General features: G+C 36.7%; 2 protein-coding genes across 3 annotated transcripts; one reads left to right on the forward strand and one right to left on the reverse strand.

Moving 5' to 3' along the window:
* Positions 1-8041: 8041 nt before the first annotated feature.
* LOC113349035 (guanine nucleotide-binding protein subunit gamma 1-like) lies at positions 8042-9783 on the forward strand. The gene is made up of 4 exons (XM_026592958.1): positions 8042-8461; positions 9188-9240; positions 9340-9384; positions 9476-9783. The coding sequence occupies exons 1-4, from the start codon at positions 8342-8344 to the stop codon at positions 9561-9563; spliced, it is 306 nt and encodes a 101-aa protein (XP_026448743.1). The 5' UTR covers positions 8042-8341; the 3' UTR covers positions 9564-9783.
* Positions 9784-9885: 102 nt separating this feature from the next.
* Positions 9886-14054, reverse strand: LOC113349034 (probable serine incorporator). Of its 2 annotated transcripts, XM_026592957.1 has the most exons (13): positions 13835-14054; positions 12769-13047; positions 12536-12609; positions 12211-12370; positions 12087-12111; positions 11906-11995; positions 11640-11811; positions 11344-11417; positions 11086-11155; positions 10824-10895; positions 10612-10745; positions 10302-10375; positions 9886-10131 (listed from the first exon to the last, which is right to left on the reverse strand). In XM_026592957.1, exons 2-13 carry the CDS (start codon positions 12944-12946, stop codon positions 10070-10072), a joined length of 1185 nt encoding a protein of 394 aa, XP_026448742.1. In that variant the 5' UTR covers positions 12947-13047; positions 13835-14054; the 3' UTR covers positions 9886-10069. The 2 variants fall into 2 exon arrangements, 1 of the variants encoding a protein (XP_026448742.1); XR_003359904.1 differs by lacking the exon at positions 9886-10131 and having other exon boundaries at positions 10355-10375; positions 10612-10740.
* Between the last annotated feature and the right edge of the window lie 250 nt (positions 14055-14304).

Genomic DNA, 14304 nt, shown 5'->3' on the forward strand with positions numbered 1-14304 from the left:
ATGTTACTATAAGATTTAAGAAAAAACTTAAGGTTTTGAAGTTTTCTAAAGAAAATATAGCTCGGTGAGCCTGTATACTGCATAGAATTCCACAACAACTCCACATTATTGTAGATATCCTGATGATTTATCCAGTGATGCTCTACTTTTAAGTAAGACTTGTACCTGAGTTCTTGGGTTAAATCCAGCAGCAATGGATTGTGATCCGAAATAGTTCTGACCAACACTGTCTGAATAGCAGCACTAAATGTAGTGTCGAAACAAGAAAAATATAAGAATCTGTCCAATCTGCAAAGCAAATGATTGTCGTGCATATTACTCCAGGTAAAAGCACCCCCATTAAGCGGAATATCAATCATTCCTGATCAACTATAAAAACATTGAGAAACTGCATATTTCTAGTGTCACCTCCCACTATGTTTCTCTCATCATCTGATCTAACAGCATCCAAATCACCCACCACACACCAAGCAGCATCATACAAGTTTCGAGCTTCTGCTAAATCCTTCTAGAAATCCTCCCGAATATTATAGTCACAAGTGAAAATGAAAATTCGTTTGGAAATTTGAGAGGACTTACTCCAATACACTTTCTAGAGAATCAACTAGACAGTCAGACTCAATATAGATTAAAGTATATCAAAGAGTTTAATATCTCTAACTTTTAATTCAATCCGCAATCAGCAAATAGAAATCTGCGAGCCTGATTGAATATAAGAGGAATTACTTGAACGGTAACAAAGACCAATGTTCAAGTGTCAATAAAAAATCAACAACCAAAGGATGGATATTCTAATTGATTGATCTTAACGCACAATCTGTGATATTTCAATTATATAACAAAATATAACGAGGAAAAGAAATAATAAAAACACCAGAATTTTGTTAACGAGGAAACCGAAAATGCAGAAAACCCCCGGGACCTAGTCCAGATTGAGCACCACACTGTATTAAGCCGCTACAGACACTAGCCTACTGCCAATTAACTTCAGACTGGAATGTAGTTGAACCCTAATAAATCTCACACTAATTCAAGGTACAGTTGCGCTCCTTACGTCTCTGATCCCAGCAGGATACTACGCACTTGATTCCCTTAGCTGATCTCACCCAAAACTAAGAGTTGCTACGACCCAAAGTTGAAGACTTGATAGACAAATCTGTCCCACACAGAAAATTCTATAGGATTGAATAAATCTGTCCCCACAGAAATACCCAAGAGTTTTTGTTCTGTCTTTTGATAAATCAAGGTGAACATGAACCAATTGATAAACCATACTTATATTCCCAAAGGACAGTCTAGTATTATCAATCACCTCACAATAAACTTAATCGACTAGCGAAACAAGTTATTGTGGAATCACAAACGATGAGACGAAGTTTGTTTGTGATTACTTTTCTATCTTGCCTGTCGGAGATATAAAATCTCGGGCCAATTATTTCAATTGCACCCAACACGATAGAAACAGCAAGATCAGATCACACAACTACAAAGATAATAGTTGGGACTGGCTTCGCAATCCCAATGAAGTCTTCAAGTCATTAACCTACAGGGTCTCAAGGAGAAACCTAAGGTTAAAGGATAATCGAATCTAGTTATGCAACTAGTAACACACAGGAGGTGTGGGGATTAGTTTTCCCAGTTGCTAGAGTTCTCCTTTATATAGTTTTCAAATCAGGGTTTGGAATCCAAGTTACCTTGGTAACAAAGCATTCAATATTCACCGTCAGATGAAAAACCTGATTCAACCAAGCTAATATCTTTCAACCGTTAGATCGAACTTATCTTGTTACACACAAATGAAATGTACCCTCATTTAGGTTTATGTAGCCGTACCTAAACGTGCACACCATGTTGGTTCACTAATAGTTAACCGAGGTTAGCCGTATGATTACTCTCATATCAACCTTATTCATCTCAACCATAACTAGTTCAAATGACTCAAATGAAACTAGTTAAAGAGTTGTTAAATTGTTTAGAAAACACAATTGAAATCAAATCGGTTTTATTCACTTGAATCAATCATGAACATTATAGCCACGGTTTGCAAAGATTGCATTCCTTATGATTTAAATGTTTGAGTTCATGGACTTGAACGATTTGACAAAGTAACCAGCTTAAGTATGTGTACGTGTATGCATACTTAAACTACCAGATTTGAGTTTGTAAAGTTTCCAAACTCAGCAGAAATTTTCGGTTCAAAAACTTCCGCCAGTATGCGTACGAGTACGCATACTTAAGGTGACTAGTTAAGAGTTTTTCCAAAACCAAACTCAGCAGAAATTCTCGGTTCGAGAACTTCCGCCGGTATGCGTACGAGTACGCATACTTAACCTGTCTCCTTCACCAATTCCGTATACACACGTATGCACACTCTTGGCTTCCGGTTTATGGACTTATACACTAATGTGTGAACACACTATATATGCTTATATCCAAAGATGGTTACATCATGAACTCTTTATTTCAATCATTGAAACATTCTTCTATAATGTCAATAGTCGTTTTCACACACTATTAGCATCAAAGCAATTTTCAAGATATTGAAATAATCATTATTGAAACCTTCCAAGTCTTACACCAAATGATTATATCACACAAACTATGTAAGATGTTACTCGGCAATTTTCTCATGATATAAGATGAACTTGGTCGAAGTGAAAGCTTACCTGCACATATTTCGAGAAATATGTAAGCGAGATATACTCAGCTCGAAATCTCAAATGTGTATAGAGAAAACTATATCGTAACACGACTTATGTCTCAATATAGGAGATAGTAGAAATAGACTTTCCAAGTGATAGATAAGTTCAAGTCTCCACATACCTTTTGTCGAAGAAGTTCCACAAGCTCCCCTTAGTAGTTCTTCGTCTTCAAGAGATGAACGTCGAGAGATTTAAGCTCAACTACACTATCTATGTCCTAGTCCGAGACATCTACAAATAGGCTAGAAATCGACACTTATAGTTTTGAACACTAACATTGACAAACATGATTGAGATAGCAACGCATGTGAGTTTGACCGAGCAATTCTCTAACAACAACGCATGCAGAAAAACCCCGGGACCTAGTCCAGATTGAACACCATATTGTATTACGCCGCTACAGATACTAGCCTACTACCAATTTACTTCAGACTGGACTGTAGTTGAACCCTAATCAATCTCACACTGATTCAAGGTACATTTACGCTCCTTACGTCTCTGATCCCAACAGGATATTACGCACTTGATTCCCTTAGTTGATCTCACCCGCAACTAAGAGTTGCTACGACCCAAAGTCGAAGACTTGATAGACAAATCTGTCTCACATAGAAAAGTCTATAGGATTGAATAAATCTGTCCCCATGGAAATACCCAAGAGTTTTTGTTCCGTCTTTTGATAAATCAAGGTGAACATGAACCAATTGATAAACTTGACTTATATTCCCGAAGAACAGCCTAGTATTATCAATCACCTCACAATAAACTTAATCTAATAGCGAAACAAGTTATTGTGGAATCACAAACGATGAGACGAAGTTTGTTTGTGATTACTTTTCTATCTTGCCTATTGGAGATATAAAATCTCGAGCCAATTATTTCAATTGCACTCAACACGATAGAAACAACAAGATCATATCACACAACTACAAAGATAATAGTTGGGTCTGGCTTCACAATCCTAATGAAGTCTTTAACCTACAGGGTCTCTAGAAGAAACCTAAGGTTACAGGATAATCGACTCTAGTTATTCAACTAATAACACACAGGAGGTGTGGGGATTAGTCCCAGTTGCTAGAGTTCTCATTTATATAGTTTTCAAATCAGGGTTTGGAATCCAAGTTACCTTGGTAACAAAGCATTCAATATCCACCGTTAGATGAAAAACCTGATTCAACCAAGCTAATATCTTTCAACCGTTAGATCGAACTTAGCTTGTTACACACAAATGAAATGTACCCTCATTTAGGTTTATGTAGCCGTACCTAAACGTGTACACCATGTTGGTTCACTAATAGTTAACCGAGGTTAGCCATATGATTACTCTCATATCAACCTTTTTCATCTCAACCATAACTAGTTCAAATAACTCAAATGAAACTAGTTAAAGAGTTGTTCAATTGTTTAGAAAACACAATTGAAATCAAATCGGTTTGATTCACTTGAATCAATCATGAACATTATATCCACGGTTTACAAAGATTGCATTCCTTATGATTTAAATCTTTAAGTTCATGGACTTGACCGATTTGACAAAGTAACCAGCTTAAGTATGCGTACGGGTATGCGTACTTAAGCAACCGGATTTGAGTTTGTAAAGTTTCCCAACTCAACAGGAATTTTCAGTTCAAAAACTTCCGCCAGTATGCATATGGGTACGCATACTTAAGGTGACTAGTTAAGAGTTTTGCCAAAACCAAACTCAGCAGAAATTCTCGGTTCGAGAACTTCCGCCAGTATGCGTACGGGTATGCATACTTAACCTGTCTCCTTCACCAATTCTGTATACACACATATGCACACTCTTGGCTTCCAGTTTATGGACTTATACACTAATGTGCGAACACACTATATATGCTTATATCCAAAGATGGTTACATCATCAACTTTTTATTTCAATCATTGAAACGTTCTTCTATAATGTAAATAGCCGTTTTCACACACTATTAGCATCAAAGCAATTTTCAAGATATTGAAATAATCATTATTGAAACCTTCCAAGTCTTACACCAAATGATTGTATCACACAAACCATGTAAGATGTTACTCGGCAATTTTCTCATGATATAAGATGAACTTGGTCGAAGTGAAGCTTACCAACACATATTTCGAGAAATATGTAAGCGATATATACTCAGCTCGAAATCTCAAATGTGTGTAGAGAAAACTATATCGTAACACGACTTATGTCTCAATATAGGAGATAGTAGAAATATACTTTCCAAGTGATAGATAAGTTCAAGTCTCCACATACCTTTTGTCGAAGAAGTTCCACAAGCTCCCCTTAGTAGTTCTTCGTCTTCAAGAGATGAACGTCGAGAGATTTAAGCTCAACTACACTATCTATGTCCTAGTCCGAGACATCTACAAATAGGCTAGAAATCGACACTTATAGTTTTGACCACTAACATTGACAAACATGATTGAGATAGCAACGCATGTGAGTTTGACCGAGCAATTCTCTAACAACAAGGCAAATACACATTCGAGATCATAAAAGAAAAACCTGTAGTTTTGCATATGAGAAGAATCGAGATAGAGTTGTACCCTTTCCTGACATCTAGTAATTCAAAAACGGAAGTATCCCAAATGGTTATAAGACCACCATTATTTTTATTAACTCCTTTAGAAGTTAAGAAATCCCAACCATAATCTGAATCAAACCAAAGTTGTCTTACAAACCATGTAGACATATTAACAATTTTTGTTCCTTGAATTGTGCAAATAACACATTTGTGAAGAGCGATCAAATCTCTGACTGCAATTTTCTTATCGAAAGCATTCAGTCCCCTTATGTTCCAATCAATAAATTTAGTTCCCATCAGATACCAACTTTTCTCGTGAAGAAATTTCCTCGCCTTCATCCTCCGCTTCCTCAGACTTACTTGACTCATCACAACTGTCTGTAACATTCTTTCCAGCAGCAATAGCTTTATATCTGTCTCTATATTTGACTATAATTTCTTGAATCACTGCTTTAGCTTCAATCTCATCTCTTGTAGTAAGGCCAACCATTTTACAACATAATTCAAACACATGTTTAAAAGTAGAGAAAATAACTTCATTTGAAGCTATGTTAGCATTCTTGATTTCACTCAATTTAATAATGATTTGATCCTCCATCACCGAAAATAAATTTCCAGCATCTGGCGTTTTAATTATAGCAATATCCAACATATTCTCACAAGGAGGAACCAAAACTTTATCAGGTGTGTGTTCTGCATCCAAAACATCCAAAAAAACTTTCTCAACTAAAGTAACAGACTCTCCACCTACACGTCTATCACCTTCAGAAAAAATAGTTTCATGGAATACTAAATCAGTTGTGTTAATAACAATACTGGGAACTTCACCTACACTTCCAACAAAATTCTGCACACCAACTACCTCAGCTGCCAAGATAGAGTCAATAAACTCCAGTTTAAATAATGTGATATTTGCATCTCCACTTCCTCCATCATCTAAATGCTGAAATTTATTGAATGTTGGTGTATTAAAACTATTTTGAGAAATAGGTACTACACCTGCTCCTCCCAAATTATTAATTCTAGAATTAACTACATATGTCTCCTTAAGTTGAATTAGATCTCGTTTTCCAGCATCTATCAACAATCGAGACCCAGATAGATCATGTTCACCCTCCTGAACAACTCTTCCTGAATGTGAACCTTGATCAAGAATCAAAAATGCCACCGTGTTTTTTGGCTTGTAAGCCAAGACACATCTTGTCTCTGCTACTCGATTTTCCTGTCTCAACTCACCAGTGACCGATTTCGAAACTTGAACCGATTGAGACCCAAGAATTGCTGGAGTATATGTTTTTGAATTTGAAAATTTATGTTTATATTCAAACTCGTTTAACAGCCTACTGTACTCCTCTAATGTAGCCTTATTCTTAGAGGTAAAATTGAACTCCCATTCAATTTATACGACCCATTTTAGGTTACCATCTTCAACTAAGAGAAATGTCGAGATTGACGAGAAGTTTCCTTTGACTGGTATTCTGAAAAATTTCAAGTTTTCCTTTTTCAGAGAGTTAGGATCAACTTCAGTGAGTCCACCCAATGAATCCCCAATTGATCAGAATACACTGTAACTCCAGGAACGCTGTGGAATGCCTCTAATTTTTAATATTTTCCAACTTTTGACATTGCTTGAATTGGAATGATAAAATCTTGTTTAATGATAGGATTATCCACACCCCTGATAGATACAATTTTATCAGAAAATGTGGAAAACTGAGATAATGTAACCACTGCATTATCAACAATGATCTTCTTGGACTCCAAAGATCAAGCCACTAATCCTTGGCTAAATCTAAGTAGGCAGATCGCTCAACAATGATCTTCCAACTTTATCATCCCCCTATGGTTCTTATCATGCATCTTCTTAATTGGTAGACGGTGCTGGAAATTATTTATGGATGGTGTTGACTGAGTTACCCTCCTAGTTAAATTATTCTCCTTCAAAATCTTGAGAATTTCTATACAAAGAACAGACCAGTAGTATCCTCCATCACCACGCGGTACACATAGAGCATATGATCTAGGTTCATCTCCCTTTCGAACCCTAGATATTATGAAATAACTTCCTGCATCATTCTCCCTTACTTCACACAAATAAGAAGCTTCACCCTCCCTTCTCGAACGCTTCCTTCTTTTACATTGATAATCCATTGCCTCCTGTAAAACATCTACTAACCAAAACGCCGAATCTATTGAGAAGTGAATCCACGACTGAAAACCTCTCATTTCTCTTTCCTCCAATCTGATTCCTCTTGTTTACCATAGTTTCCATTGAAGCCAGGAAAATTTTTCTGTCAAGATAGAGCATATTTTGCTCTTTATCTCTCCATTGGAAATACGTATTTTTTCTGTCAAGATATTGACAATGATCAATACCTAGATTCAATAGAACAATGTTATACACTTAATTACATGATAGTGTTAAAATTTTAATTTTAATTAGGTATAGTATGACTCATGAGTATAGTAGTATATAGTTTCGAGTATTAGGCCGAACTTTGACGATTTTCAAGTCCGAACTCATTGTTCCTCGCTCTAAGGTCCCCAACCAAGTAGGACCGAGAAGCGATTTCGGCTACTTTGGTGGTTGGAGGGGCTAAAAATCACGATTTCTCGTCTGGGGACCGGGGCACAGTGAAACTGACTTTGCGGATGAGGCACGCAGTTAAAATAGCCCAAAAGAAGTCAACCATAAGCAGCACTAAAATGAACTTATTCAAGAGTGATGAGTTCATGGCACCACCACCATGTTCCCCTTGCCACATCGTTTTTAGTGGCGTACTTGTACATGCAAATATTCCTCGTAGTGTGAAAAGAAACTCTCAACAACTGTTGGAAGAAGAATTTCGGGAAGTATTAAAAATGGAATTATAAGGAAAGACAGCTTTCTGACAGAACATAAACAACCCATTTGTTACATTACATAAATCCAAAACAGAAGAAACTTTCATGTTTCTTCACTTTTTCCTCTCGAAATTAAACATCCATATTTTTGCTTGATTACTCGATAAAGAGATTGAATTATCTTTTAGAATTCATGGGTTTTTCTTAAAATTTGTTATAAGATCTGTGTGAATTTTGTTTTTCAAAGATTGACATTTTCTTTAGATTCTAAAAATGGCAACAGAGACTGAAACTCCTCAGCTACCTACTTCAATGATCACATCTGATAGCAGAGGAAAACATCGAGTTGTTGCTGAATTGAAACGCCTTGAGCAAGAAACTAGATTCCTAGAGGTCAGTGAGTTCTTCCCTAATTCCCTATCTTTTTGTTTTTTGTTTATTTTATTTTTGTAAATGTTAGGGTTATAATTTAGATTCTTATTAGGGTCCATAGTTGAAATTTTGGGTAGAAGAATCAAGAATGGGGTTCTATTTATGTGAGGCTGAGAGAATTTGATGTCCACTTCTGGGCAGTTTTTTTGTGTAGATGTTTGTTCATGTGGTCCATTGGTGGATTCCTAATTGTGAAGAGTTTCTGTAGATAATTGATGGGCAAGAGTACCCTCATTTTAGGTCACAAGTATGAATTGCTTAAACTGAGCCTTTGCGACGCTTAATTGGCAATAGGAATTAGCATGCCGAGGAGTTTTGAAATCAGGTTGTGCATCAATACCCTATGACTGATTTTACCACTCTCTGTGAAAGAGGCATTTGCGTAATTATATGGCTGGTTGTTGTTGGCTTATGAGTCTTACTAGTTCATTTTGAATGAAAGGAGACTTAAGTTTTGTCCTGCATATTCGTTTCTTTTATTTTACCTTCAAGCATTGTATCATCCATCACTGAATCAGAGTCTGTTGCTTGCGAGTCTGTAGAAGCTAAGAAACCAAGTTAGAAACTAGAATAATGTTATCTTCGTGTTAACTGGCGTACTTCAAGACTTTAGGTCTGCTGTGCTTAGGATAATGGATCATTCTGGGTGGTAACATTTCTTTTTGTGAATTTGAATTGTAATTCCAGAAAGAGCTTGAAGAACTCGAAAGAACAAATAAAGTTTCCGACGTGTTACCAGAGTAAGTGTCATAATTCAATTAAGGGTGTTTGACAACAGTTATCTGTTTTACTGCATTTGTCATTTTAATACCACATTGTGTGTGTTTGATATGAACCAGATTGCTGCGCAACGTAGGAACTAGACCTGATGCACTACTCCCAGTGTATGAATTTTTCGCCCTTTATAGCGTTTCATGCTTAGTATAGTATGTCTACATTCTCTGTCTTGCTAATAAAAGGTTCTTTATGTGACAGAACAAAAAGCCCCATAGATCCAACCTGGGATAGGTGGTTTGAAGGACCTCGGAAACAACAAGGTTGCATATGCTGTTTTTTCAGATGAATTCATTGCTACATTCTTCTCACAAATTCTTTTACACAGTAAGATTGTTAGTACCATACGATGAGCCAGTATGATTTCATAGAGTCTGGTCCTTTCATTTGTGAATATAACGTACCGCGCCAGTCTTGTGACTGGCTGACTCACTGCCCTTCTCAAAACTAAACTGTTATATTCTGTCTTGAGGTTATTATTGCAAAGATTAGAAGAAAGAATTATATGATATACTTCTTCCGACTTCGTAACTGTATGTGGAAAACAAGAAACAATCTCGTCTCATAAATGTTCTGAAGAACCTTCAGATCTGAAGATATGTCATTGCTCTCTAGCTTGTTTACCTGCTGTTCTCGGCCGGAAACTCCAACTATACATTATGGGGTGCCTTTTTCACCCATGTAAGTGCACAGAGAAACCCAGGATGCTGGATTGCTCAGATATATTGCTTATCAACTGATTCTTCTGTTGTTTCGTGAGGATTATGAAAAATAAATTGTGGTTTTGGAGTTTTTTCATATGATATTATCACCTGTGTGCCTCTGCTTCCAAACAAGAGGAGCAACCAACATCCAAACTGCAAAAACAACATGGTGTGACAACTGATTAGTGCATATTGTCTAGTTTGTCTAATTTTTCATATAGGATTATTCTGTTTCTAAAAAAGAACAACAAGCAGTTGAGTAGATTCATAGTCCACCAGGAAACCAACCAAGACCCAAAAGTATGGCTACCATTTTGACTTACTGTAAACACAAGCTGCGAGCCATTCGTTCACGATCCTGACCCATGCACTTGTCCAGCCTACATCTATTGTCCACCTGCAAGGGAAGTGAAAATATTTACTCAGGTGAAAGTTTATCGCAACTCCTGCATATGTCATGATTCCTGATATGTCTTTCTAAGATGAGTACTTTTCCTGTCTGAAGTTCAAAATGAAATGCGAATTCAGAAAAATGTCCTTTCACTAGTGTGCATAATACAGCTAGAAAGGAAACATATGTCTTGTTTTACTCAGGGATTATAGTCTTGATTCTACATAGATATGTAATCTTACTTTTGCATGGTGTGATGGGAATTCCAACCAATCAATAGCATGGAGAAGTACATAGCTCCAACGGAAAACACAAAATGGAAAAATCCATATCCGTACGGAACGTCATTTTCATCTTGTTTCTCATCCTTCCTGAACTGCAGAAGTTGTTGTCATGTGTTTGCAGTATAGAGGAATTTCATTAGTGTGCCGAAATTATTGAATAAGGGACATACCTGAAAGGATTTGGAATCTATCCCGGTTGAAAATGTCGCTATAACCATTGCAATTACCGCAATAACGAAGCTCTGCCAAAAGGGTCCTCATTAGAAATCGATTAGCATGTACAAAATAATCTTATAAGCGTGCAATTGAGTAAAAGCTTTTGAGAGAGCCGTAAGAGAGTTATACAGCTTCCTGTTTGAAATAAACACACCCAAATTTGTTTTCAATAATCACTGAGAAGGAAAACTTGGAAGTAGCAGACTAAAGCATTACAATGATGGATAGCCAGTCTGCCTTTGCTGCAGCTTCTGTCTTTCTGTTGCACCTATCGGTTGCTGGTTCACTGCAAACAAAAGGATAAGAATGTTTGAGTAACACGAACGTGGAAGCTGCCTTTATTGGAGTTGGAGGAATCAACCCAGATTTTAACCATAGTTTGCAGTGAGCCTTGGAAATAATAGGAGGGATCTGAGTAGTTAAGCCCCTTTTCACCATCTTATAAATATCCAGACTACTAGTGCAAGATTTTACCTTCTGATGGCGCACCAACAGATGAATACCACATAAAGACCCATCAATCCTGGAGTCAAGAATCCACCATTAATCTGTTCAAAAGAAAAGAATATCAATTGTCAACATTCATGAAACTAAAAAGGGTAATGCAAGCACCAATGCACCATAATTGGGCAGCTCCCTGTGATTGGCACCTACGTGCAAGATGTAGGAGCCTATCAAGAAGAGCAACATTATTATGTTTCACCCTTTTAATTTTCTATCCATCCTTCTCAACTACATCAATGACAAACATGACGGCAAACTGTACTTACTTTTGGATGGACAGAAACACAAGTCATGAGTTGGAGAAGAACTAATGTCCAGGTGATGAAGAAGATGTTGATAAAACAGTCCGGCTGAGGTGCATACCATACATACATCAAAATGATCCCGCACAGGCAAGAAATATATGAGGTAAATGAAATCAACGCTACTTGGATTCGGCTGCAGTGCAAATCTTCAAGTCGATTAGCTCCAGGTATAAGAGTAAAAGTTTTTGGTGCTTTTTGCCAAAATTGTTCAAGAAGAAGGATCTTACCATTTCTTTGCATACTTTTCTGATTGACAACAATCGTTCAACCATGTAATGAAACTGATTACACTTATCAGCTGAATCAAAAGAAACACCCTGAAAATAAATTAGAAAGGAAATGAATTAGAAACTCAACAATAATAGATGAAGAAGCTACATTATGAACTAAGTAAGAATCAGTATGTACCCTGCACCGAAATGTGCTATATCCCCTGCAGTGCCAAAGGTACATAGAGTTAAAATCCTCAACATGAAAAAGCGGCTAATTGAAGGGAAATTATAAAAAACTAGAGGTTTGGAAACTGACTAACCATAGAGTTGAATAAGGGTACTTGGGAGAAAGAAAGGGAGAACAAGCAAACCAATGCAGAGGAAGATTTTAGCAGACCACCATCCAGAGTGCCATGAATCTCTTCGAACATGTAACTTTGATGTTCCAGCCGTTGTTAGAAACATAATGAAATAGAATGTCTAGCGCATTTAAGTTAAGACAAACAAAAGCAATCTTGTGTGTTTTGTTATGGACATTGATTCAGGCACTGGAAATCTACTCGGTAGGGCGGACCAAACAAATGCAATCCAAAGTTTGTAACTGCAGCAACAATGATATACCAAGCAGTCAAATTAAAAGGATACGAAGCAACCGAGGCTCACCCGTAGCACTCCTTCAGTTCCCAAACAATATTTACCTCCTTTGCATCCTTTGAATCCTACAAAACATGAAATTAATGAATTCCAACGCGAAAGAAATTTCAACGTATGCTGTCAAACTCTCTGTTGCCGCTTACAATCTGCTATAGCCTATATGTAATAAGTTTGCTGATAACACATGAAACCAAAAAGGAAAAAATAATGAATGAATTGCGTACTTTCCATCTCTGTTAGTGCACCGTGACCATAGTCCCGAACGCCCCAAGCCAACAAATTGATGATAAGAAATATAAAACCGTAAACGTATCTAGCCATCCATGGATTGGCCCCGATACAGAATTGATTAAACCATGAATCCTCTGTAAACTTGATGCATCTTTCGGTACAACAAACCATATTTCTTCTGTTTTCCCTTTAGTACCTCACAACAGTCATAAATAGGCCAGGGAGGAACAAGAAACCAACAATTTTACATTTCATTCATGAGCATCATCGACCTGCCAAAGAAGATACAAGTACATGACCAATTTAAGAAAAGGATGTGATTGACTAGAAACACATGAATATCTGTATAAAATGATTCAGTTAGCAGGACTGGGTGACTCGGACTAGGTTGAACTTAGATACTGAAATCTGTACGTAAATTGGGAACATAAATATGACTTTCCTCAGCTTAATTGAGTTTGATTTACTCAGTGGAAATGATACTGAGAACACGAAGTTAGAGCTGCATATAATGCGCTATATCCCACTCCATTGCATTTTTGTCAGACCCCATGTACATTTTCTTACCTAGTGCCTATCCGACACCATGATCACTAGAGTTATTGGTGTTTCCTCTTTTTCTGATGTCTCTGGAGTGCTTTCCTTAGATGCATCCAGTTACTAAGTAGCTCTCTGTGAATTATTTCTTTCTATTCAGCTTTCCTTTACAAGAAATCATATGCGTGCTCTTGATAATCACTACAAGTACTAGTAATAAAAGGGTTGATCTTAAATTGAGTACCGGTTTTACAGAGGGTTCAAAAACCCCTAATTCAATGTTGAAGCCATAATTATCAATTTCGTACCGACAAAATTATGTTTAGTCGACACAAAAAAAATAAAAAAAATAAAATGGAAAAATGCCACACAACTATTAATGGTGTTCATTCTTCCAATATGTCAGCTCAAGTATAAAGCGCAGCTAGATTAAATATGCAAGAAAAATGTACTATGTCAAGAAAAAAAAATCAAGATATATAGATCAATACAACCAACTACTGAATTCAGAGGGAAACAAACCTGCTATATGAAAATATAGTTCTTATAAGCTTCATCAACTAGGTAGCTCTGGATCTAAGCAATGGAACAAAACTTGGTGTTGAAGTTAGTTTTCTTTATTTTCTTGAAGATCTTTTGGCTCTATGTTTGTTAATGGAAGAAGAAGATGTGAGAAGAATTGAGAGAAAGAGATATTTAGTTTGAGTGTGTTGGTGTATTCCTATTCCTTTTTCCTTTTGTTTTTCCAGTTTCTTCCTTGCTTTATATTTACCTGTTTGATTATGTTTTCTTTTTTAGTTGCACTTTTTTGTGCTTTTTCAGGTTGTTGGTGGTTTTCACGTTTCCTTTTTCCCGCCGTTAGTTAGCTTTCGGTTTCTACACTAATAATGACAAAAACAAAAGGAAGGAAGAGTTTTACAAGCATTTGCTCTAAAAAGTAAGCATGCTGTAGGTAGATAATTATGATTTATGCATACGAAGACAAGACATAA

The sequence above is a fragment of the Papaver somniferum genome, chromosome 2 (assembly GCF_003573695.1).
Source record: "Papaver somniferum cultivar HN1 chromosome 2, ASM357369v1, whole genome shotgun sequence".
Lineage (NCBI taxonomy): Eukaryota > Viridiplantae > Streptophyta > Magnoliopsida > Ranunculales > Papaveraceae > Papaver > Papaver somniferum.

Excerpts from the sequence above, each read along its gene's own strand:
- LOC113349035 (XM_026592958.1), top strand. The coding sequence starts at position 8,342 with ATGGCAACAGAGACTGAAACTCCTCAGCTACCTACTTCAATGATCACA. Across the intron at positions 8,462-9,187 it reads AAGAAACTAGATTCCTAGAG|AAAGAGCTTGAAGAACTCGA; the intron begins GTCAGTGAGTTC and ends TTGTAATTCCAG. Across the intron at positions 9,385-9,475 it reads CCTGATGCACTACTCCCAGT|AACAAAAAGCCCCATAGATC; the intron begins GTATGAATTTTT and ends TTTATGTGACAG.
- LOC113349034 (XM_026592957.1), bottom strand. The coding sequence starts at position 12,946 with ATGGTTTGTTGTACCGAAAGATGCATCAAGTTTACAGAGGATTCATGG. Across the intron at positions 11,996-12,086 it reads ATAGCACATTTCGGTGCAGG|GGTGTTTCTTTTGATTCAGC; the intron begins GTACATACTGAT and ends ATTTATTTTCAG. Across the intron at positions 10,896-11,085 it reads CAGACTGGCTATCCATCATT|AGCTTCGTTATTGCGGTAAT; the intron begins GTAATGCTTTAG and ends CCCTTTTGGCAG.